The sequence below is a fragment of the Pieris brassicae genome, chromosome 2 (assembly GCF_905147105.1).
Source record: "Pieris brassicae chromosome 2, ilPieBrab1.1, whole genome shotgun sequence".
Taxonomy (NCBI): domain Eukaryota; kingdom Metazoa; phylum Arthropoda; class Insecta; order Lepidoptera; family Pieridae; genus Pieris; species Pieris brassicae.
In genome coordinates, this window is record NC_059666.1 from 16,166,217 (window position 1) to 16,190,132 (window position 23,916).

A 23,916-nucleotide genomic window follows, 5' to 3' on the forward strand; every position below is an offset into this window, starting at 1 on the left:
AGATAATCGCATTACGCGTGTAATAGTGTATACCTACCGTCTGATGACAGCATTGTGGCAGTATAATCATATCTCGCCCTCATTAATTATTCCCTCCCAATCCTCAGTAATGAATACCCGTTTATATATTCGTAAGATGTCATTGATATTATACTCGGATTTATCATTACATAGTGAAAACATAGGCAACTAGTACATATTAGTGAAGTGATTCTGAAGTTGTTAATTCAAAGAGAAATTTCAGGCTTTGGATGAAATAGGGCTTTAAAAAAGGGATGGTGTAACATAATCACTATCCTCTGAATTAAAACATACATATAGTATTTCCCCTTTGCTGAGATTTATTGTAATACAATTCTAAGCAGAGAAGCACATCTAAAAAAGCGTCTCAAAGATTATATAAAATTTGGTATATTTTCACATTTCCACAAAAGTACTCTTTCGTGTCTTTCTATCAAATTCTGTTTCCGTTGCGACCAAAGGCAATATACATGCCTATTGACCAAGTTGGAATTATTACTCTAAAACTAAATTACACTATCCCATGGAAAACAGCTCTTGTATTATGTACTACACAATACTTTAAAGGTAGAAACTGATATTGTTGGATCATATACAATGCGCCCTTTCGCAAACCGTGTATCATTCAGGGCACAGCCATAGAACAATGGTCATAATCCGAATTAGTGTGGCCGCTGGAGCGTGAACTAGGTACAATATGAATGACCTTTGTCAATAGCATTGACGCCTCGGTAGGAGACCCGAATAATTTAACCCGCTCGTCCTTTATACTTATCGACATGCGATATTCTTTTAGATAAAGTAAAATATATAAAATATATAAATAAGACTTAGTAAACTTATATATAAAAATGATTCAATAATAAAGAATTAAATAACGTAACGAAGTAGTATATAATCGAACTATACTATGGCTGTAAGATCAACAATTGGTCAGTATTAAGATTTTTAGGTGAAGTTTTCCAAACTATAGCAAACTAAACAGGTATTGTAAAACCCTGTACGAAACCAACCATGTGAAATATCGTATACGAGCACATTTAAATCGTGAGCCATATCGTGAGCTGTAAATGAAACAGCTCACCAATACAAGCGACAGCCAGACTGTCTTTTGTCTCTATTTGAATCCGATGTTAATTAAAACGAATATTGTACATATTTACTTTGATACAGCGCGGATTCAAACTTCAATGTAACTGGCCTTTTGACACAAAAAGCATTCACTAAACTTTGCTTCTAAATTTAGAAATTATGATTCACGTTTGGAAATTGGAGACGATACGGTCATTTTGCCGATGTTTCGCATTGCTTAGGAGGAAATATACTTCTATAAAATCATTCAATATCAAACACGGATTATGCAATCTAAATAGTATTAAAGAGAGTTATATAACGTAACATTAGTAAAGTTACATATATTTTAGTAAATAATTAGGAAGCGTAAACGAAATGTTAGCAATCATCGCACACTTGAAGCCAAAATGAGCTCTTCGTTCTTCCCACACTCATAGATTGTAATATAAGATTTTCGTTTCCGATAATGTCCAATAGGTCGACTACACTTAAGTGTCACTTAGAACCCACACCAGTGAAGTATTTCCGAACCAATTCGACTTAGGGTCCTTCAAGAAAAATGCGTACCAAATCTTAAAAGGCCGGCAACGCACTCGCGAGCCTTCTGGCATTGATAGTGTCCATGGGCGGCGGTATCACTTAACATCAGATGAGCCCGTTTGCCTCCTATTACATAAAAAAAAAACAACCGACAACAAACTTAACTAGAGTTTAAATAATAATAAAAGATGCACCAAAAAGTTCGCAAGCACGATATCGACATCACAATTTAGACAATAATTAATTGTGAAACACACTTAATAATAATGCTTGTTAAAAAATGTTAAATCCCCTTTAGGGTTGCGCCTCAATTTTAATATTTATTTCATATGTTTTAAAACGTAATTTCATATCCATGCCAGAGAAATTATTTTAATTTCGCTCTGGGTAAATTAAACATAATAATATTATCTTTCCGATCAGAGCACTGCCGGAAGCGGATACACGTCACGAAATTGCATTTTGCTTTTAAATTTGAGCGCGTGTATTTCCACAAAATATTCGATGTCGTTTTTGAATCTATAATACTTAAGTCTTAAAACAAACGTTCTTACATGTGAGATAATTCTTATTGAGCGTTATAGATTTAATATATTATATATCTTTTGTAAAAAATGCTTCAAATAAAGGTCACGATGTTTCTTATCTTTAAAACAATAAATGCAAAATATACATTATGTACTACTATCACCGAATTACAATACTCAACATTGTATATGTACCTTGATTTGTATATGTAAGTAGCACGAATAACGGACATTCTTCTAAAATTTTTAGTCATTATTCGAATATTGTTGATATATCTTGTCGATTTGACCTTTATTTAAAACATTATTTAATTTGAGAGGAGAGTTTACCGTATCGACGGGATGATCATTATACAATAAATTATAAATAATTGTAAAAATGTATAACCTTACGATATAAACGTTTACAATTACAATCCCCATGATCATTTGTATTTGATTTTTATTTAATTTATTATTTTTTTCATAAATTTCCCAAGTCTCTGCTATTCGAGACAAAGACAAATAAAACAAATCAAAACCATGAAAATTGGTCCCACCCATTGACTTTGTTTTATATATTAAGATAATTTAAACATCTGTGTGTATGTATAGACTGCATTTAATTAATCGATAAAGATATATAAATTTTATATGTTGCAAATGTCGAATGTTCCATATGAAAAAGTTAGCGAACATGGTTTGAATAGTTGGGAAATGAAAATTTTCATCTAGGCTTCGATCCGCCTTCAATTCATGGCTACCTGCGCACTTTGATGACAGCTCTGTCCGGCACAGACTATACGAAATGAATTTTTGTGTTTGCCAACAAAGTATTGGATTTTAGACTAATATGAGTTGTTGTGACGTGTTGGATATTGGTAAAAATCGTGTTGGGTTTCATACGAATGATTCCTTTTAAAAATAGATACTAATTTCTTATAAACTATTTAGAACACAAAACTTATATACTCGGTTATATATTAGAAGAGAAAAATAAGACACCTTAGTTTTATAAATCAAATTACATTAATATAATTAGTTTTGTCTTAATAACTATGTGTAATATGTATTTTTGCACTTCTTGCCTACCTTTTCTAATTTAATACATTTTTTTCTCTTTTCACAATGGTTACCTGGAAGAGAACGCTGGATAGCGACAAGGCCACCAGTTGCTCTCCTTTTAATTTAATTATGTTCACTTTTTATATTATGTTCAACGAAGTGTTAATTAATAAATAAGATCATAGTATATTATCATAACTGATGGTCGCAGTATAGTAGAATAAAATGCTCGTTGTGGAGTTTACGTAATAAAAACTGCAACCCCATAGTTTACCCAACAAATTGCTTGCATGTGATATTTAGCTTTGGGTACAAGTTACAAGATAAGTCAATTAAAATATATTTAATTCATTTTTAACCAACGAGTGAATGAAATAAAAGAAGCGTGAGACGTATGTGAGGATCCGTGGTCTCTGGTTATCACGTAAGGCATGAGTGTACAAATAATTCAATGCAGAAAGAGACTCATACGTACTCATGCGTATGGGTACAAATTTTTGGGTTGTTTACGTCTATAAGTGGGTCTCTATTATAAGTTAGGTCATGATGAGAGCTTAGGGCCATTAAGTAGTCTGTAGTATTTATTTTTTAACATATTAAGTAAAATTGATATAGAAATTACCGCTATAGCTTATAGCTTATAAAACCGTGTAATGTTAAAGAATGTCCTTATCTAGGCACGGAGCCAAACCACGGGCATTATCTGAGAAGTATGCCTTATGATGATGTTTTTATTCTTTGTTCACTCTAAATATTGTATATTTTATTCCAGCCTTGTTGACAGGCGTAATTTAATTTGTTTCTTGATACTTTACATCTTTTAAAGCTCACTCTAAAAGCCCTTTTCACTATTTGTTTGAATAATATATTCAGACGTATTTATATAATAACTAAATTATGTTTTACAAACGAATTGGATATTACAATTTGACTGTCGATTTGACCATTTGATTAAAATACGTGTGTAATTTGGTAAGTAAGTGTGCAGCATTTTGTTTCTTATAACATTTTTTTTATTATTAAAGAGGTCTACCTCAATAGAAATTTTGTTGATTATCTATATTGCTCGCGTGAGTTGCGCTTCGCTAACCAAGTTGGAATGTACGCACGGTACATCCAAAAGATTAGACGGAAGCCCCAGGTTTCTACTTGGTATTCGTAGACCAGTCTCTCCATTATATCCAGATTATGAACCCGACTCGTAAGTATCTTAAATAAATACACTGACACAGCTAGCTCTCTTCTGAGGCGTAGCTGGTCGTAACCCACCATACCCAGAACAAACAGGGTTGGGTACATAAGCGGATACAAGGGATACACTCCATACAGTCTCTTATAGAGGCAGCGAGTGAATTTATTTTGTACTCGCTCTAACATTAGCCTCATATGGACATAAACGCTATTCTGAATGAGGATCAGGTTACACGCCATTTAAACTAAGCAGGAAATACAGCTACTTACAGATTTTTCCAATTAACAAAAACCAAAATGATGTTGAGATTTCATTATTTCCAACATATCAACAGTTGAAGCCAATGGAAAATATGCTTCACAAAATATTTTTCACAGCAGCAAATTTTATCCTCTTAAATAGGACCTTACGCTATGAATGTTTAAACACTTAATTGAGTACACTTTTGTTATTATCTGTACTTATATGAAAGAAACGTACAACGGCTCTTAACCTTCCATTATCATATAAATATTTTATGAATGCAAGGCCTCGCTTCCATTTTAGCCGAAATTAAATTTTTTGACATACTTTCCTTTTTGCGACTCCGGATATTAGATTATTTCTGGCATTAATGTTTTCTTGTTGGTCTTATTTAAAATTATTTTAAGTATTCAAATAAATATAACACCTTGCAACCTTCATAGTCGACAATACTTTTAATAATAAGATAAACAATCACAAGCCACCTAAAATTATTAAACGTATGTCTTTTAAAGTAAATCATTATTTAATAAATTAATTAAAAGGCTGTATCAAGTAACAAAATACCTAATTTTACTAGTAGCCCAATTTAACGCCTAAGACGGTAGGCTAGATTCATGTCAAGGCGGTGCAAGTTTAACCAACCAGTGTTTGAAAAAACGCTGAAAACTGTAGAATCAACAAGTTCTAGGCGTGAAAGTTTAAGCTGCCGTTTCAGGCCTGGCAGTGTGCCATGCCACGCCTAGGCCGACCATTGGTTAATAATGTTGGCCAATTGACAAACGCTTGTATGCTATTGGTTGAATTTATATAACCAGGTGACCTGTGATGTCAGAAGTAGGTCAGGCAAAAACGTAAACAAGCAGAACGGATTATTAAGGCGAGTGCTTGCTGGAAAATTGTATCGACAGTTTGGAAATATGAAAAAATCGTGTTGAAATGACGCTTGAGAAAAATATATTAGAATTTCTTTTATGAAAATATATTTATCGATGTAAAATAACGTACAACTAATATACAACGTACAACAATAAACAAGGTAAGGCAGTATCTTACGTATAAATTGTTTCACGGTAGAGTAACTCTAGCATTGAATTCAGGTCATTGAACTCTTGACCTACTCACACGACGTATCACAAGTACGGCAAACATTTTATACAATAACTGCATAGAATAACCTTGACACGCTGAAATATTATAAAAAACCAATCTTATTTACAAATCATAAAACTTAGAGAAAATGTACTGTACGTGGTTATACAGAATAAATAATGATTCATATTAATATCATTCCAAACGAGATGGCTCTGTTCTAACGCCCATTATAGTCACATTATTATATTTCATAATGTTATCGCCACGGATCAATTCAAACTCAAAATAACTTAATTCATATAGGTAACCAAGTACACTTATGAACGTCAGAAAAGAACTTGAATTAATTGTAAATTTACATTTACTACAAGTTCGCGAGTCAAGGGTGTAGAGCGAAGGGCTAGAAGAACTGGCAAAAACTTTCCGCTACTCTTTTTAATCGCTAACTTTTGAGTCATACAAATTGTTTGAACTTAAGCAAATCAATCCCAAGGATTAGGATCATTTAAATATAGTAATAAAAAAAGCTTTATTTATTAATTTACGTTTAACGAGGGCTTTGAATTTATTTAGTGAGAATTCTTTAATTTCGCTTGAGAGTTTGTTGTTAAAACGAATACAATTTCCATATAATGAGTGGTTTATCTTCTGGAGCCTGGGTGGGCGTACACTCAAATCAGTTCTGTTTCGAGTAGTATAATACTGAATGTAACAGTTATAACAATTTAATATGACAATGACAAATGTAACAACGTGTTTATATCAGTATCGAAGTTTTATTCAATTAAAAGCCGGCATCGAAAGTATCTTCCAGGTCTCCATATTATTATACATAGAAGACTTTTGACCAACAATACAAGGCATACCAAGAAAAAGGTGACACTGGTGGCTAACATTAAGAAAGCATATTTATAGGGTACAATATAAACGTATACAAAAATATTTCAAGTCAACAAAGATATATACGACACCTATTCAGTGAAGCAATATCTAGTTAGAGCTTGAAAATTAACTGGCATACGAATAAATCAGCTGATCTTCCACATCAAAGGGTAGGAAAATAACTATCGTTACGGCAAATATTAACGAGCTAAGAATTTATAACGACGTTCTTACGAACCGTGTGCCGGAGTATTCTAGTAAACAATTTCGATTCAATTGTAGTTTGAAGTACATTCAGGTAAAAATAGAAACTTCAAAATAATAACTTGACTTTTCCATGATCGACAAGCTTACATTCGCTTTTTCAATGAAGTCAAACTAAAACCTAATTATTTTACGGTCGTATCGAAGATACAGGGCATTTGGAATTAATTCATTTTAATGTTAAAGGTTTCAAATTAGAAAGTAAGTTCGAAATCAAATACATCGAAGATTTCAACCTCATTAAGCGTGTGACATAGCATCTGGCTAGTTATATTATACATATGGAAATTAACAGTGATACAACTATTTAGTTAATATTAATTACAAAAAAATATTTCAACTAATATGACTATATAATAGTTTGAGAATATTGTAACTATTTTATTATATTAATATTACATCTTATATTTTTATATTAGGGATTCGTTTTCCCGTGTCAACTGGAGTGTACGTTAGTGCCAACATGGTGAAGATTATTAATATATTTTTAAATTTAAATTACATTCATCTTATTCTGTTAAAACAACGATTATACTTTATTTGTTACTGTATTAATCACATGGTGATATAACAAATAAAGTATAATAGTACTACTCGAATTGAATTATGAAAACGATCAGGCTCTGTTAGTTTAATATAGGAAATGTTAATATCTTTAAAATATCTCTTTATGTATCAAACATTTGTTACCTCCGATGCACAAATAGGGGTGTTATAAGTTTTTCTGTATTTTTGTCTACGGAATCGTATTGCTCTTTAACTAATGGACCGATTGTGATGCGGCTTTTATTACGACTGACTTGCACAGTAAAAATTTTAACCGAATAATGTTACTTTATTTTATACCATACGTTGGAATTAAAATTTATAAAGCCCATTAATACTACCACTAAGCGTACTCTAATGTTAGTGGCCAAAAGTAGTCGGAATCTACCAATCATTTTCAATTTTATATTAATTGTTTAAGAAATACCATTTCTTGAAATAGACTTACGAAACATTTATATAAATAGCGTAAGCTTCTTAGACATAAGGAAAAAGAAGAAAGCTGTAGGTTGTATAGATAAAATGTTAAAAGATCGTTGAGTAAGATTTCCTGCCACAAAGAACACTTGTCCTCTGTGCACCATATGGATTTTCTCACCCATTTAAAGGTAGGATTTACTACTGACGACCTTGTGAATTATATTTAAATATTAGGGAACAATACTTAGATAATACAAATACAATCTCTAAATATAAATCAATCATAATAATTAAATCTAATTTTCTACTGTCTTTGTTTAGACAATTTTTTCTATTGTGGGAGCTACCAACCTATTTATAGTGCGTCAATATAATAGGATATGTATTCGAAAAATAATTTAATATCAATAAATGATCCTTTAAATTGATTGAAGCCTTTTATCTAATTGGTTTTAAATTTGTATCTAATAGACAAGTAGTGATCAGCCTTTTGTGATTAAGTCTCGGTTTTCACAAGGAAGTGAGTGAATTGTGTGAGTGTTAAAAAAGCAGATAGAAAGGCCATTGGTGCACAGCCGGGGATCGAAACAACCACCTCAACGATAAGAGTCGCATGCTAGGCAAACACTGCTCATTTTAACAATATTAAAGTATTAAGAAAATTATACCCGCAGTTACTGACCATCTACTGGCCTCAAAAAAAAATCTATCAAACAAATGGCCTAATTATTTACAAAATAAATTTAACAATTTTATTTTTTGTTTCTTATGATATTTGTCAGTAAAATGTACCTTATTTCGATATTATTTAATATATTAAAGCGTTGAGTCTAAGGCGAATAAATTCATTAAATCACGGCTATCTTCTGAAAACCAAGGGTTGTCCGCCGGTTGTGTAATCCGTATTAAACGCCGCAAGCTTTAATGCCGCTTTTGTCCTGTTTCTTTCTTATCTCAGTTAAATTTGTCTAGGCGAAGCGATGAAACAGGCTAGGTAGGGCATGTCTTTACACTGTTGCGAACATCACAAATATGTGTCCATACAAGTCGGTTTTATCTGCTTTAAGTTTACATAACTTACAATTCATTCAAATAGATAAAGTACACAGTACTACAGTTTACATTTATTATTATATTTTCAAAAACATTACCGTTAATAGGAATAAAACAAGTTATGCAAGTAATTCCTGCTGATTTAGTGTAATAAATATTAGTAGCCCGTAATACCGTCTAGTAGTAGATTATCAAGGTAAAAAATACAAATAAGGTAGGTTAGTTTTACCAAATATCTATACGTAGTTACATTTTGGTGTAATATGATGTCCACTTAAGTGGCAGATACCTAGATGCCTGCAGCCACGATTTATTTGAGCTGCACTCGCCGTTATTGCCGCTTGTTAAGCCGGATCCTGTTTTTGTTCGCTAATGAAATGAGAATTTCAATTACTACACTATTTACATTAATTGCAAAGTTGTAGCAAGCTCTGACCTGGCCTGTGATCCAAAAGGGATAAAGTGAATTTCTCTGTCGAATTAACGAGTGTGCCTATATTTTTTTATAAGGCAAAGTGATCTTACGGTTATAAATATGTTAATAATACATATTTTTATCGCAAAGCGCCGTAGGATTATGTTGTTATTAAGAGCAGGGACCTAGTGGTTTCCCGGGTCTCTCTCAAACCTCCGCAAAAAGCTGGCTGTGCAAAATTTATATATGTTTAGATATGCTTGTATGATGAATATAAATGTCATCGCGAGGATACTGGCTAGTTTTATATCTTAGTAGAAAAAGCTTATCATCTACTTGACTGTAAACAAAAATTATCAATAAAACATATACGAAAATGTGAGGCTCGATTTTCATAACGGTCCAGTAGCTTATTACTGGTATGATATTAATACATACAGACTTGTTTTATATTAGAATTCATAGGAAAGCTCGTAGACGCGGATTCAATTCGCCTGATACCGTGAATACCAAAAAGCTCAAATCAATGTTCAACATAAAAAATCCCATAATAATGTGCTGTAACGTGTAATGTAATGTTTTAGTTTATAATTTTTGTGTACATATAAGGTTAATAATATTTTAAACACATTACAAAACTTATACGCACGCATTCATTCATAAACTTGAACGCTCAAGTTCAACTTTCCCATAATAGTGACGCGACGCCGCCTGAATAAAATATCGCTCTTTTTTCTCGATCCGATTTCATAGCCATGCCTTGCTTTTAATGAGAACATAATGATGAAAAATATGGCATTACCGTCTTCCCCGTAATATTAATCGCTGCAATTTTTCTGCTAGGGTTTATTGCGTGAAATCGTGGATAGTGCTTTTTACTGTCTCGGACTATTCACAATACTAGAGACTTCACTTTGAGATATATTGCTGTGCTTACTAGTAATCACTGGGGGTTATAAATTCATTTTATTTGTCGTATAAACGTTGAAATAGTACGCCACCAAGGGTTTCTATCGTATAACGAATTCAAGTACTGTAATTGTATAAACTGTAAGTGTAATTATAATGAAATTGAATCGAAAGGAGTTATGTGTTATTTCTTCGTATCATTAAGTTTTTGCTTTTTTAAAGTTGATTACAACAGTTACTGTTTACATGGCGTGTATGCTAATGATATGTTCTAATAACTTATTAATTTATGCCAATTATTCAGCGCTGTATTCAGACAATATTATTGTTGAAGTTCAACCGATGTTATGATGTTCAAATTATTATATTAGCTTTACCATATAACTGAATCATAAATGTCCGCTTTTCGTTAATTGTTTTGTATAACCTATATAAAAATAAATTTAAGAGAGAAGATTAATCGAACTAGCGTTTATCACTATCGTATAACTAGCTAGCTACACTAGAAGTTCAGAAGTTTCATTCCCGGTGAATCATTAACTGTGCTGTGTTACAACATACAGTCTACCTGAGAAGTGAATAACAGTAATTTGGCAAACGCTTTGTAATTAACGATTTGAATAATAACAACGTTCTAAGTAAACAATTTGATTTTGTAAACTAAAACTGTCCCTCCAAAAAAAAATTAGATTATATTTTTAGAATAGCCTTGTTTTAGCCAATCGGAACTGATATTTTGAATATAAAAGACGTAGTTGTATAATTTTTACAACCCATTAAATGGCATTTACATTCATACCACAATTAAGTAAAGCAACTGAAAACCATTAAAAGTAATTAGTCATCGTTAAAAACAGATACTAAATATTTTTTCTTAGAACAATTGAAGCCGAGGAGTGTCTGGAATAGTTTTGGGGCAAACTCTTCACGAAAATTACCGTCTTGATTGCTCTTAAGATAAATTATTGGAGTCTGAAGACGATTTTACGACATAAATCTACTAGATGTGATTGTAAATAAAAAGTTACGAAGTATAAAAAGCATTAATTTTATAACAATCCTAGAATCGAGTATTATTAATGTTTTGTGTTATTCAACTAAAATATATTTTAACAAACAATGTTTTCTTTATATTGTGTAAGACTTATTACAACTTATTACGACCCTTATTACAATAAACTATTCTTATTAAATCTATAAATTATTAAGTAAACAAAAGATACTCAAGACTTTATATTTAATTTGATTATTATCCTATGTATGTATGTATGCCCATAAACGGAGAAAAGAGTTCGTGCATAGATATGATTCAAACGCAACTTTAGTGAAGCGACTCGCATGCGAAACTGAACTAAAAAAATATGGTAAAAGTATATTTTTTTTAATAGTGACCATTTACCACAGTGTCAGCTAGTGCAAAATGTCACATGCCTTATCTAGTAGTTGTAGATCCAGGTGACCGGTTATAAATGTGAGACGTCTAAAAAGGTGTCGCTTCTCAGCCGGCTGCGAGCGCCTGATAAATGTACTGCTGGATCCGCCTCAATTTGTATTAATATTTATAAGACCATAGTTGATACACCTGACATCTATTATACGCTATGAATTTAATTTGGTTTCATTTTATGTGAGGGTATTTAGAAGCTGAAAATTCGTTTCTAGAAAGTAGTAATCATGACCTTCGTAGACTAATAAAAAACTTAGTATAATTTGAATGTTACAATATGTTTATATTTGGTGTATAATTTATTTTTCGTCTTAGTTTGGTAATTACTCTATACGTTGTTACGTAAGATAAATTACGAACACAACCCCTGAAACAATCTCATATACTGAAAATGACTTTTGACTAAACTAATTATGAAATCATATACAGTATATAGATGTATATATGTTACAATAATTCTATTTCTGATTTATTAATCTATAAACGTCATACTTCTAGCATAAATGCCATAGACTATGGTTCTTGAAGATATTAATACTAGGAGCTCATATCGCGCATATCATAAAACTCTTCACCTTATATACGACGGGCGACATCAAAGAGCCTCGGATATCATATATTTTATTACTAGCATTACTTTTTCTATGTTATATTGCCATTATATTAACTATGGATAAGTAAAAGCTAATATATTGTAAATCATGTCCATTTTCGCTTTTATTAAATCTTGTAATAAAATTAATAAAGCAAGGATTTTTTATATACAGATTGTTGCTATAGGCTTAAGTGACTTTGTTCATAGGTTAGTAATTAACAAAGCCCTCAAAAAATGCTTTACTATTGGTACTGCGATGTTCAATACACATTCCTGCGTCTGTTTCAGTAATTTGTTTAAGCCTACAAGTATTATATTGTCTACCAACCTAAATCAGTAATAGTTTCAGTGGGAATCACATTACATTGTCTGGGTACCGCTAAGCAACCTGATTATTATCTAGAGACCTAGCCACGGTGACACGGCTTCCCCTTGGATGGCTCCGGTTTATTTATTAATACTTTGTTGCAAGTACACACAATTAGTACAATTAAAATAAATAAAAAGGAGTGCAACTGGCGGCCCTATCGCTTTTGAGCGATTTCACTAGGGCATATTTCAAAATTATCTTTACCATTGAGCATATTTTTCAAAGCAACAACCTTGATACAAAGAAACGAAACCACAATATGTAAATGATATTCGTCATCTAAAACTAATATTATTTGCGATGCAAATCACATGCATAGATCTCTACGCTTCGCTTGTAAAGTGCTTTGCCCCGCTCCAAATATTGACCAGGTCCCTTGTGAGGGGATCATAACACGTTCGAACCGGATACAAAATGTTTACTGACATCTATACTCATTTTTAACTTAAGCATATCAAAATAATTTTGTATCAATTATGTAAGTCTAATTATAAAGCATGCGATTCTTAAAACTTGTGGTTCGTTGTGGCTGATTATGTCGAATTATCGATTCGATGTTCGAAGCGTACGCACGAGTTCGATGAAAATTAGTGTTAAGTGCACTACTTTAGATTAATCGATTTCAACTTTTTATAGTCATTTTAAATAAAATGAAACAGGTTAAAATGCACAAAATTTAATAAAAAAAACAACGACTAAAAAGATACTATCATAACAAAAACGTAACAAAATGAGTACAAAACAACGTATTTTAGAGCCTACCGAAGCTTTCAACAGAATTTATGCTAAATAATCTCTTAGAAATTTATAATGGTACTAATACTAAAACTATTTTAACTTTTACTTTATGTAAATAACAATATTTCAATGAGTATACTAAATCAGACTTTAGAATTTAATATTGCATTAGAAATAAGCCTTTTAAATATAATCATTATAATTTAAATAAATGGTTTTCTAATGTTACTTTATAGCAGTTTCCAGCTAAGCTAAAAATAGACAAGCTCAATTCTGTACGCAAGACTCATATGTGGGTATCATATATTTTATATTGATGAATGCATCCGGTCCTCCATAGCGTTCGAGTATTTGCAAAGTGTCTTCTATCAAATCTGCAACGTTCTCTCCTCGGGTAGATGTGTGATCGATACCTGACCCCAGATTACCTGAAACAAAAATTTTATGTTCAAAATTACGTTATTACTAAGTACCAAGTATTATTTTGTTACTCACATCCATTTTATAATTAGCATTTCATTTTAATAGCTGGTGAATGTGACGCGTGCGTTTGATCTTTCTAAGTGCGCATTTAACACTCGCTCGTATGGTAAAGGAAATCATCGTAGATATCCGTAACGCCTTACTCTCGAAAATTCGACTGACTGATCAGGCGATTCTTTTTAAAAAGGATGTAGGTATTTGTATATTAAAAAGATTAATGAACACGAAACAAACAAAGAAATGTTGGGTGCAACCTACGTGGTCGCAATAAATTATAATCATATATAATTCATAATTAAGTTACGTATTTTAGTTACTGGTTTAAGCAGTAGCAAAAGTTAAAGTGAAATCTGAAATCGTAGGATAAAATCTCTTTAAAGCCGTAACTCGTACAAAGAAACCACATTTCAAACAAATATGTCCGTTCCTTCCCGTTTACGTTGAGATTTAGTACACAAGAATGACTTGTGTGTCAGGTACTAAAGAGGTATGTAATTTGCAAACATTACCCGCTAAGTAAACGACACAAAACGTCACGGAAGAGGCGCCATACCTCGGCCGCAACTATTTGGCAACACGAGAAATGAGGGAACTCGTGTAGCTTTGCGACTTTATAGTCGCCTGATGAAACGTTAGATCTGGGCAATATTTTTTCAAAATATGTTTGTTGCTCTTATAAAGATGTATTAGAAATTATCAAAAAAAGGCAAGCTGCAATTACCATTTAAAAATTAAATTATTTGTATATTTATTAATTTTGTTTGTTACACAAATAGGTATTCTTCATAAAGGACGAAATTATTCTTAAAATATTTAAATAATTCTTTGTAAAATTTATGTCCAAAGAGAAGCTGGTCTTAAGGACAACATTTTCATTTTTATTATTAATAAAAACAAATGAAACTTGAGATCTAGTTAATATTATACAAAATATGATCACTGCTTTTATAAGTTATCAAATAAGGCAACCTGCAATTACCGTTTGAAAATTAAATTAGTTGTATGTATACATATTTTGAGGATATTGTCCTCAACATTCCAGAATTTATATTAGTTATAAAACCTTTTTAAAATGTAATACAGCCATAGACTATTTAAAAACTCTTTTCCAGCAGCTTCTTGCGACAAACAGCAGCTCGTTTATCCAACCTAGGTAACACGAGGCCGACGCGCTCACAATTCAGTAACAATGCGGTCGGGTGTCAGACCACGGTGACGACGTGACGACAGAAATTCACGGCGTATTTCGACGTACAACGTTGCCCTGACAACGTAATTAATCTACTTGAACCGACAAGTCTATTAGACTGAAAACAATATCGTATAGCCGTCAATTTGACGCTTGTACACATGATTGATGATTGTCATAATCCGCGATATTGTGATGATACGTTGATAAAATTCGGGTTGTAGGGATATTACATAATTATGATTAGTTATTTTGAAATAAACATGTAACTTACATTATGTTCACACCTACATTGTTCGGTTGTACGAAGAGTAAACAACAAATATTAATATTATTACTTTTTGCCAAATAAATAAAACTTAACGTAACATAATCATTGGTAATAACAATTATTGTGTAATCTTTATTATTTGAAAGTATTATTTATATTTGTTTCTCCAAGAACCACCCCTGCACGTAAAAACACGTGAACGTTCAGAGCATTATTGACTGAGCTTGAAAGCTTTTAATTAATATTAATCTTCACTTACGATTTCGATCCTTAAACAGATTAAGGATTGGTAAAATTTGCCTGTAGTAAGGTACAAGCGCTTCCCCAACCCGGTCGCTCCCAGTCACAAGCATCTGTATACACTTGAGCGCATGACACAGCACCGTGGGGCGCTTTGTCGCGAGCGCATCTAAACAAACATTCTGTGTTAGAACAAGATTGCGACTTAATAATTCATGACGCTTAACGCATTGAAAGAGAGTATTTATGCCTTAAACCTTATAGCACTGGCGTTGATTCGTATTGATCAGAACAGAACTACTCCTACTTAAACAGTACATATTTTAAATTTAATTCGACACTATTTTTTTATAAATAACGGGCCGAAGATAAAGAAGGGCCAGGGAATATAACGCTTTTTTTCTTTAATCGTATTGGGTCGGTATACAACACAATACAATTTTGTATATGTGATACGATTGGTAATACAAAATCTGCCAAAATTTCTAGTCACTAAGAGTTTTTATATAAATTACATGTACTAGAATTACAAATTATTTGCGATGGATTTCAATAAAGAAATAACACGCTGATCGTATTACATACGAATTTGAGAGATGGGAATTTTATTATTTTAGAAGCACTCAATTCTAAATCTCGGGGTCGAGTTACTGAACTCATGGATGAGAGTTTTTAGAAATCATCTGCTTAAATTGAATTGCTCTAGCAATTGGGAACAATACGTATATGAAAATTGAAAAGAATTAAGCACTTTTAAATATATTATTCCATAGTTATACTTAGATTATTATACGGTTCTATTATGTTACACTTAATATATTAAAATCAATATATAAATTTCTAGTAGTTAGGTGAACTATTTTTCATCCTTGTTTGAGTATGTCAATAATAGACATAGTTAATAAGACTTACTTTTAATAGGTATTATCAGCTGTGGGACCACAGGTAATATTTTGTATGACCCTTTTGTGACCAAATCATGGATTCCCTTCTCGACGATAAAGTTAAATGGGTAGTTTCCTTCTGCGAGCCCGTCAAAAAAAATTGGCAGGTAATGATGAAAATCCAAATTTTCTATTGGTACCTGAAAATATTATTTCAAAATTGTTAAATATTTTCTCTATTTAGGTAGTATAAACAGGCGTAATTCTGATGGAACTAGTACTGATTTCATTTATACCAATCATATGCCAAAAATGAGTCGCCGGTAATAAAAGATTACAAATTCACTCAATGAAACCTACATTAGTAAAATCGAATAAATCTGTCACACGTAAAGAGCATTCAAGTGTACCTTCCACTGTAGTCGTTTCCCGCTGCTGGTGAACTCAATAGAGAGAGGAAATTCACCCCTTTGATAACATCTTCTGAACATTGTCGGTCTCGGGGGCAAAGGATCGAGAACGCCGCATTTTGGAGGCGGCAACACCTTTGTGTTCTTCTGCATTGCCTGAATAGTAAAAGCAGGCACAATCCGCACCTTTTTCTTTCCATAGGGATAGTTTGGGCTCGGCTTCTTCAAGGAGTTTCTGAAATCTTTCCCGCAAAGATCGGGTGTACACGGCGGTAGCAACACCATTATTAGAACATGATACAAAATCGGATAATATCTTTATAAAATGTTGACACGAGTAATAAAATAAGAAAGCAAATTTGTTCACGGGCGAGCCTCTGATTGTTTATTTTGGAACGTGATCGTTGCTTGGCAACGGGTCGCCTATCGATTGATTGCCGACAGCGCCCCCACACTCCCTGTTAAGGCAGGTGCACAATGTCCTTCATTATTGAACATTTAGAGAATAAATATTTTATTTATAAAACTATTTATTTCAATTGTATTTTTGTAAATTCTTGAAGATCTAATGGAGCTTAAGCACTCATAGTAGCTATACCTTTATAAAATTATGCGTGGTAATCGAAAATTTGTAATAAAAACGTTTAGTATACTCAGAAGTTAGTCGTTCCTTTTGCCGCTCATTTTTATAATGCCGTTGATCATAATATAAAAAATATAATCATTATTAAATGGCAATACATGAACTCCCGACCTAATAGGCGGGCCATGCCGCGAAATTATATTAGCGTTGGAGAATTTTATTACATTTTAATATAAGGTATCTTACAATATCCTCAGCTGGGGAAACTGCCGCGAATTTTGATGGCTTCTGTTTCACATAGAAAATGTACTTTGATAGGTTTTTTCATCGAAAATTTACGGTACGCGAATAAATTGTATTCGATAGATTTTTTATTACTTGTCGAAGTTTTATGTCATTACAGGAATATTAGAGCTCGGGATTGTTTTATGAGATTCTATAATGAGTTTACGAATTTTTTTTACTAACAGTTTTTGAAACGTAACAGTCCTATAAATATGGACAAATGGAAAAATGATTGACGATAGTTGTTAACTTAAACTTAAACCTAATAATAATAATTAAATTCAATAATAATAAGATTTTGGGAAATTGAAACCCTTGTTAAGCGTACACCATGAATATCAACCCTTATGTGTTAACCCCTTAACATCCGCCATGACAGAGATTTCGCGGTAAACTGAACGTCAGCCGTCGAGCTTGTTCGATATTTAAAATTTAATATGCGATCAGCTGTCGACCGATATTATGAACGTTTTTACATAAGCGTTGAAGTTTTAAACCCTCTTTCCTGTCAACTTAAAATTAATCTGAACTGTTGTGTAAAATAAGACTTTGGAATATATTTAAATAATGAACGAAACATATTTTTTATTCATGAAATACGTAAGACCTGTCGATAGACTTCAATATAAATCAAACAACCATAAACGGTGATGGTAAACGTAAGGACACTAGCAGTGAAAATAAAAAAGCCTTGTATGATACTTGAAGTTAGTTAATTTTTTGTAAATATTGTAGCTTAAAAACTAAAACTCGTTTACACGTACTATTATAATGATAGGTGCAAGTTGCTCTTTTAAGTCTAAGGGTTATTCTTAAAAAACATTCATCATTTAAAATTTAAGCAAAACATTTGTATTTCATAAACTATACTCTTAAAAACAGACTACACTCGAGACAGCTTTAATATTTTTTAAAATACTGAACAAAAAATAATAAAACTGCATAGAATTGAGAGCGTATTGAGCGTGCATCGGCTTCATTAAAAGAGGATTTGCTTTAAAGGGGCTGTTATTACCTTATTTCTTTCAAAAATATCGGTTCTTGTAACTTTGAAATATTTTGCAGATGGTAATAAGTTCCATGTCATTTCCAAAAAATTGTAAATTTATTATATCAATATTATTTTTAATTAACTTTAGTAACAACAAATTTTACGTAAAGCATTTTATTAAGATTCTCTTGAAAAATATGTTAAAATAGTTCCTATATCCTTCAGAGGTTGAATTGAAACAGTTTTATGGTGAGAACGTGAGGCCATCGGGTACTTAGCTGCTCGTAAATCTGTCTGTGCGTCTATTTTATGTACGTTGTACGTAGACTATGTTTTATATTACTAACATGTGAACTTGCCGAATCGTAGTGTCTACTTGGTATTCGTAGCACTTGCCCTGATAGCATATTCGTAGGAGTTTAGATTTTGATTATCAAAAGTAATTTATTTAAACATTACTTTAATTTTCGGAGAGCTAGTCCGGCTACAGATTAGGCGATAACTGTCAATATTCCTATTTCCTTCGAATTATTTTTAATATAAAGGTACAAGGGCCTAGGCAGTTGTACATCATTTCATAGATACCTAAACCCAACCCAGAAGTAGAATAGCCTCCTATAGCTTCATCATTCAGTTAGCAAATGTTGCAAAATTTCTTCATTTATAAAATGAATGCATATTGACATTCATAGCATTTTCTCATTGAAATTAATACTATACAAAGAATGGTCTGGAAAATCCAATATTTTCTCTTATACCATAAAAACAAGGCAATATTACCAATGTAAATTCAAAAATGTGAAAGCAAAAGCTTCATCTCTACAACAGAATAAAACAAAGTAACACAGAGTAGGAAATTGCTGCGTCCTGCCAATGTAGAACTGATTCGGGTTGCGCTGGAATGTGAAAATAAAAAAGGAAAAAAAAGAAGCAAAAAACAGGTATCGCAAAAGCCGACAACTCCGAATTTTTCCTACGTTTTTCCTTTATCCGTTTTTGCCTTTGCCGGCTGTAGCGTAGGTGTTTAAAACTTGAATTGCTCGAAATTTTACGGTTTAACTCTTTTTTACAGATACCGTCTAAATGTCAGTAATTTTAGGCATTTGAGTCGGCAATTGTAAATTGAAACTGATCATGTTAAATGGATTAAATCTGTAACCAATTTATAGGATTACAAGATCAGCCGTTTCTAATCAATCTAACTTACAAAGATTACTTAAATTTTGTTGTTTTCGTATATTTTTAGTATATAAAAACACAATTTAAAAGTGTTACCTTAAAGCAGAATTAAGGTTAAAATATAATAATTTTTGATTATTTATTTGGAACAGTTAGGAAGTTCAGCTAAGGGTATGAAATCATCACAAGAATGTCTGTTCTCTACTCATAACGTTGAATTGCTTAAACATTACTTTGCTCTAAGCTTCTAGACTTGATACCTGATTAAAAAAACAATAGTTTCCGGATACATCTCATCTATTATAGAATATAAAAATTCCGACTGAATATAAATGAAAGTTAACCAAGCAGTTATATATCATCAAAACGACAACAATTGAAATGAAATCTTCACAATCTCGCCGAGTGCGCCATCTTTCGTAAATAATAAATATTATTCAATGAAATGAATATCCCTTATTGAATCGGAAGCTGTTGAGAAAATAAATTTGATAGGATTATACAGGATCGTATAAATAATAATTGATTGTACAGACGAGAGTTCTGGCAACTACTCTTGTTATGATATGGAGAATGTTATTTCAATACTTGCTGACATTCTCAACTTCTGAGTTGAATTAGTATACATATTTTCTTTTCACATTTCCACCATTTCACTGCAAAAAAACCAATGGAGCCTTTAGGTCGGGATCTCGTTATTTCTGTATATTTTTCGCGATTTGTTTTTTTTAAACGCGAGTAGGTGATCAGCCTTCTGTTTCTAACACACGTCGTCAAAGTTTTGGGTTTAAGTCGAGCGAGTGTTAAATTCGGACATAGAAAGAATGTACACGAATGGACACGTGACACAGATGTGGTCAAACTTACCTCAGGTACGCACGCTTTAGCTACAATTGCTCAAAAATTTAATTAGGAATTAAATAAATTACATATTGTTGTACTTATTTGTCCAAATACGCAAGTGTCTTTTATAACTAAATTCAAATGACCAAACATGTTTGTAAACTACACTTTTTAACCCAAAAACATTTGTTGCAGAAAAAAAACAATAGAATAATTTTTCTTAAAACACAAACGTCAAATCTGATTTTATTTTTAATTTTCATATCCAACCTCATTAGTAGTAGTTATTAATAAAAATAGGTTAATGTAATTAAATAAATGTAACCAGTTTTGAAGAATTTTACATTAAACATGCCGCAGCCCAGTTAAATTAAAGGACGTTCAAATTTTCAGCCCTCTTAGCCAATTATAACAAAACATGAACAGTTCAGATTCTGAAATCTCTATTTATATTTCTAGAAGGTAAAATAAAAAAAAAACAATAGATTTTATGTATCCTTTGAAATATCTAGTAGGCAAATGGGTGACCTGATGATAATGAAATTCATAAAAACTATCAGAGTCCTTATTCTGTAACTTCCAATAACGGCTATCCCAATCTCATTATTTTCCGCGCGATTCCAATTTCTCGATAGCATTACAGATATTCAGAGAACTACATCGAACTCGCCAACAAAAACTACAGAATAGGTATCGCTGTCATTATTGGACATGACACAGAGTACGATCTGATCAGATTCCTCACTTTGTAAAATCAATATCAACATAATTGACAGAATACTTTTTTGTTGGCATTAAAACTTCTTACATAACCTTAATGATTTCATATCCAAAGCGCTACGCTTGGAATTTGTGTCAAATAAATACTAAAAATGTATATCGCTATTACATCCAATAGGATAACAAGTTTCTGTTCAGTAATTTTCTTATAATAAATCTAAAGTAGCTTAACGTAATGAAATATAGGAAGTAATTAAAAAATATAGAAGTTAAGAAAACCTGTTATAAGGACACATCCAGCATATGAGATACTTACCTCCATGTAGGGTAATAACCAATTAGGCTGTAATAAATGACTATTGTCTATTCCTTACTTAATTGTTATTCATTTTCTTACATGATTAAAACGATTACATATAACGGCGTTTGTTGTACATTTATGTCTAATTAATGTACTTGTAATTTATGATTTTCTTTTGTTTCAGCTAAGCGATATCCAAATATGTGCAGAGGTTATTGAGTTTTGTGCAATTTAATTGCATAACGCAAGTACTTTAACATTTAATAAATCGTTAAGTTTAATAAATACGAATTCATAACACCGACCACGCCAAATAGCATTTGTAATGTTAAGTAACATTTAAACAGTATATTCATTGTTCAATTGTTTCTGTTTAAACCCTTTTTTACCAACAGATGGTGCAATATGAAAACGTTTATATCTTAAACTGCACTTAAGAAACATGTGGTGAATGTTTACACCTGAAGGCTGCGAAACTGCTGTCAAGACCCTTCACGCTAATAGCGAGATTCCATTCCATGAAATAAACACCTTAAAGCCATCTTCATCGGGGAAGGCGAAGTCGCTTACTTCGTACTGCGCTCACTTCAGTTAGCTTCCGTCCTGTCCTTCAGGTGATTGACCACCCTGCAACGGTCCAAGCGATTGTCCGCGCCTCACAGGAGACGCTCTTGCGGCTTGCGACGGAAAAATTTCCGAACTTACTAAAAAAACTTCAAAATTTGATGAGTTTATTTATACGATAACTGTACTTAGTATGTAGTAACAGTGTTTTATTTAAAATGTTCAGTGTTGATCGAATAGAGTTTTATCATTAGAAGAACATTATGAGATCTATAGAAGTAGGTGAATTTTTAATTATAGTAAAATTGTTTAAATAAATACGATGGCAAGGTGCACATAAAACATACGATAGCAATAAACGATTTCTGCATCCATTACTAGATGAAAGTATGAACTTAGATTATCCACTTTATGGCCCTTGTGGCGTATGTTATTAGAGCCAGTACCGTATTTGCAAGTTTTGAATAGTCCAATTATTCCTTATAAGTGAAAAAACAAAAAGATTTAAAAACAATTTTTAGATTATCTATCAGTGATTATAGATTGTATAGTAATTTTTACTATTACGGATAACACCTGTAATCACTTAAACAAACGTGTTAATTATTATAATTCTTGAATTATTTTAATTCAAACCAAGACTTGTAATTATTGTAATTAGAAGAAGTATTAACCCTAATGGGTTAGTGGATTCAACTCATATGTAAACCGTGTTGTCACGTGACTGACGAATAAATCAATATTTCATTTACAAGTTATTTTACTCCATAACGCTTTTTAAATTCATCTTTTATATAGATTATTCTCAGTAACTCATAGTGTCAGATAGCCTATTGTGCTTATATTAACTGTATAAAATAAGTATTTTAAATCATTTTTATTCCGAAATATTATCTTAGAGTAAACACACATAACTTTATCTTAACTCATTCATACATTAAGATATTCCGAAATGAAATTGTTGAACTATAATGATTAAACTCGAATAAAAGCTAATTTATAAGTAACGTTAGGTGTACTGATTTTTTAACCACTCAATACTATTGATACTTTATATCTTGTACTACACACTATTGTTATAATCGCGATAAATGAAATTACAAATCTCCTTAATCCTGTGTCTTAAGCCAAATGCTTTAAACTTAAGCCATAATGTTTTCATGAGCTGTAAAAGTGACTGCATTATTTATCGAGCGCAGAAGAACTTTATATTAACACTTAAGAGAATCACAAAATAGTTTAAACCTTTTAGCGGCTTTGATCTTGGTCAAAGACATGTACTCGATTCTCAGAAAGCTTACTTGACGTACGTTACGCAATATAGTCTAATATAATAAAATATATAATTATTAATAGTACTCTTGCTCTACGACCCAAAAAGTGTTTTGGCCACATTTAGACATATTAAGTATACATAATTTTACGTATAAAACAGGTTTTTAATGTTAAGCGGCCTGAGCAATGTTGCCTATTAACTTGAGCGTGTGACTCTCATCCCTGAAGTCGTAGTTTTGAGTCCGGCTATGAGTCAATGAACTTTCTTTCTATAAAGAAAAAACACCATGAAACAAGTTTGAATTAGACCCAAAACGCCGACG

General features: G+C 32.0%; 2 protein-coding genes across 2 annotated transcripts in view; one reads left to right on the forward strand and one right to left on the reverse strand.

Annotated features, from left to right (window-relative positions):
• LOC123719959 (CUGBP Elav-like family member 4) overlaps window positions 1–23,916 on the forward strand; it is a 343,252-nt gene that overhangs the window by 78,211 nt on the left and 241,125 nt on the right. The gene's annotated exons all lie outside the window — the stretch shown is intronic.
• On the reverse strand, window positions 13,335–17,257 carry LOC123719960 (parkin coregulated gene protein homolog). The gene is made up of 4 exons (XM_045676306.1): window positions 16,853–17,257; window positions 16,471–16,642; window positions 15,578–15,727; window positions 13,335–13,803 (listed from the first exon to the last, which is right to left on the reverse strand). Exons 1-4 carry the CDS (start codon window positions 17,135–17,137, stop codon window positions 13,643–13,645), a joined length of 768 nt encoding a protein of 255 aa, XP_045532262.1. The 5' UTR covers window positions 17,138–17,257; the 3' UTR covers window positions 13,335–13,642.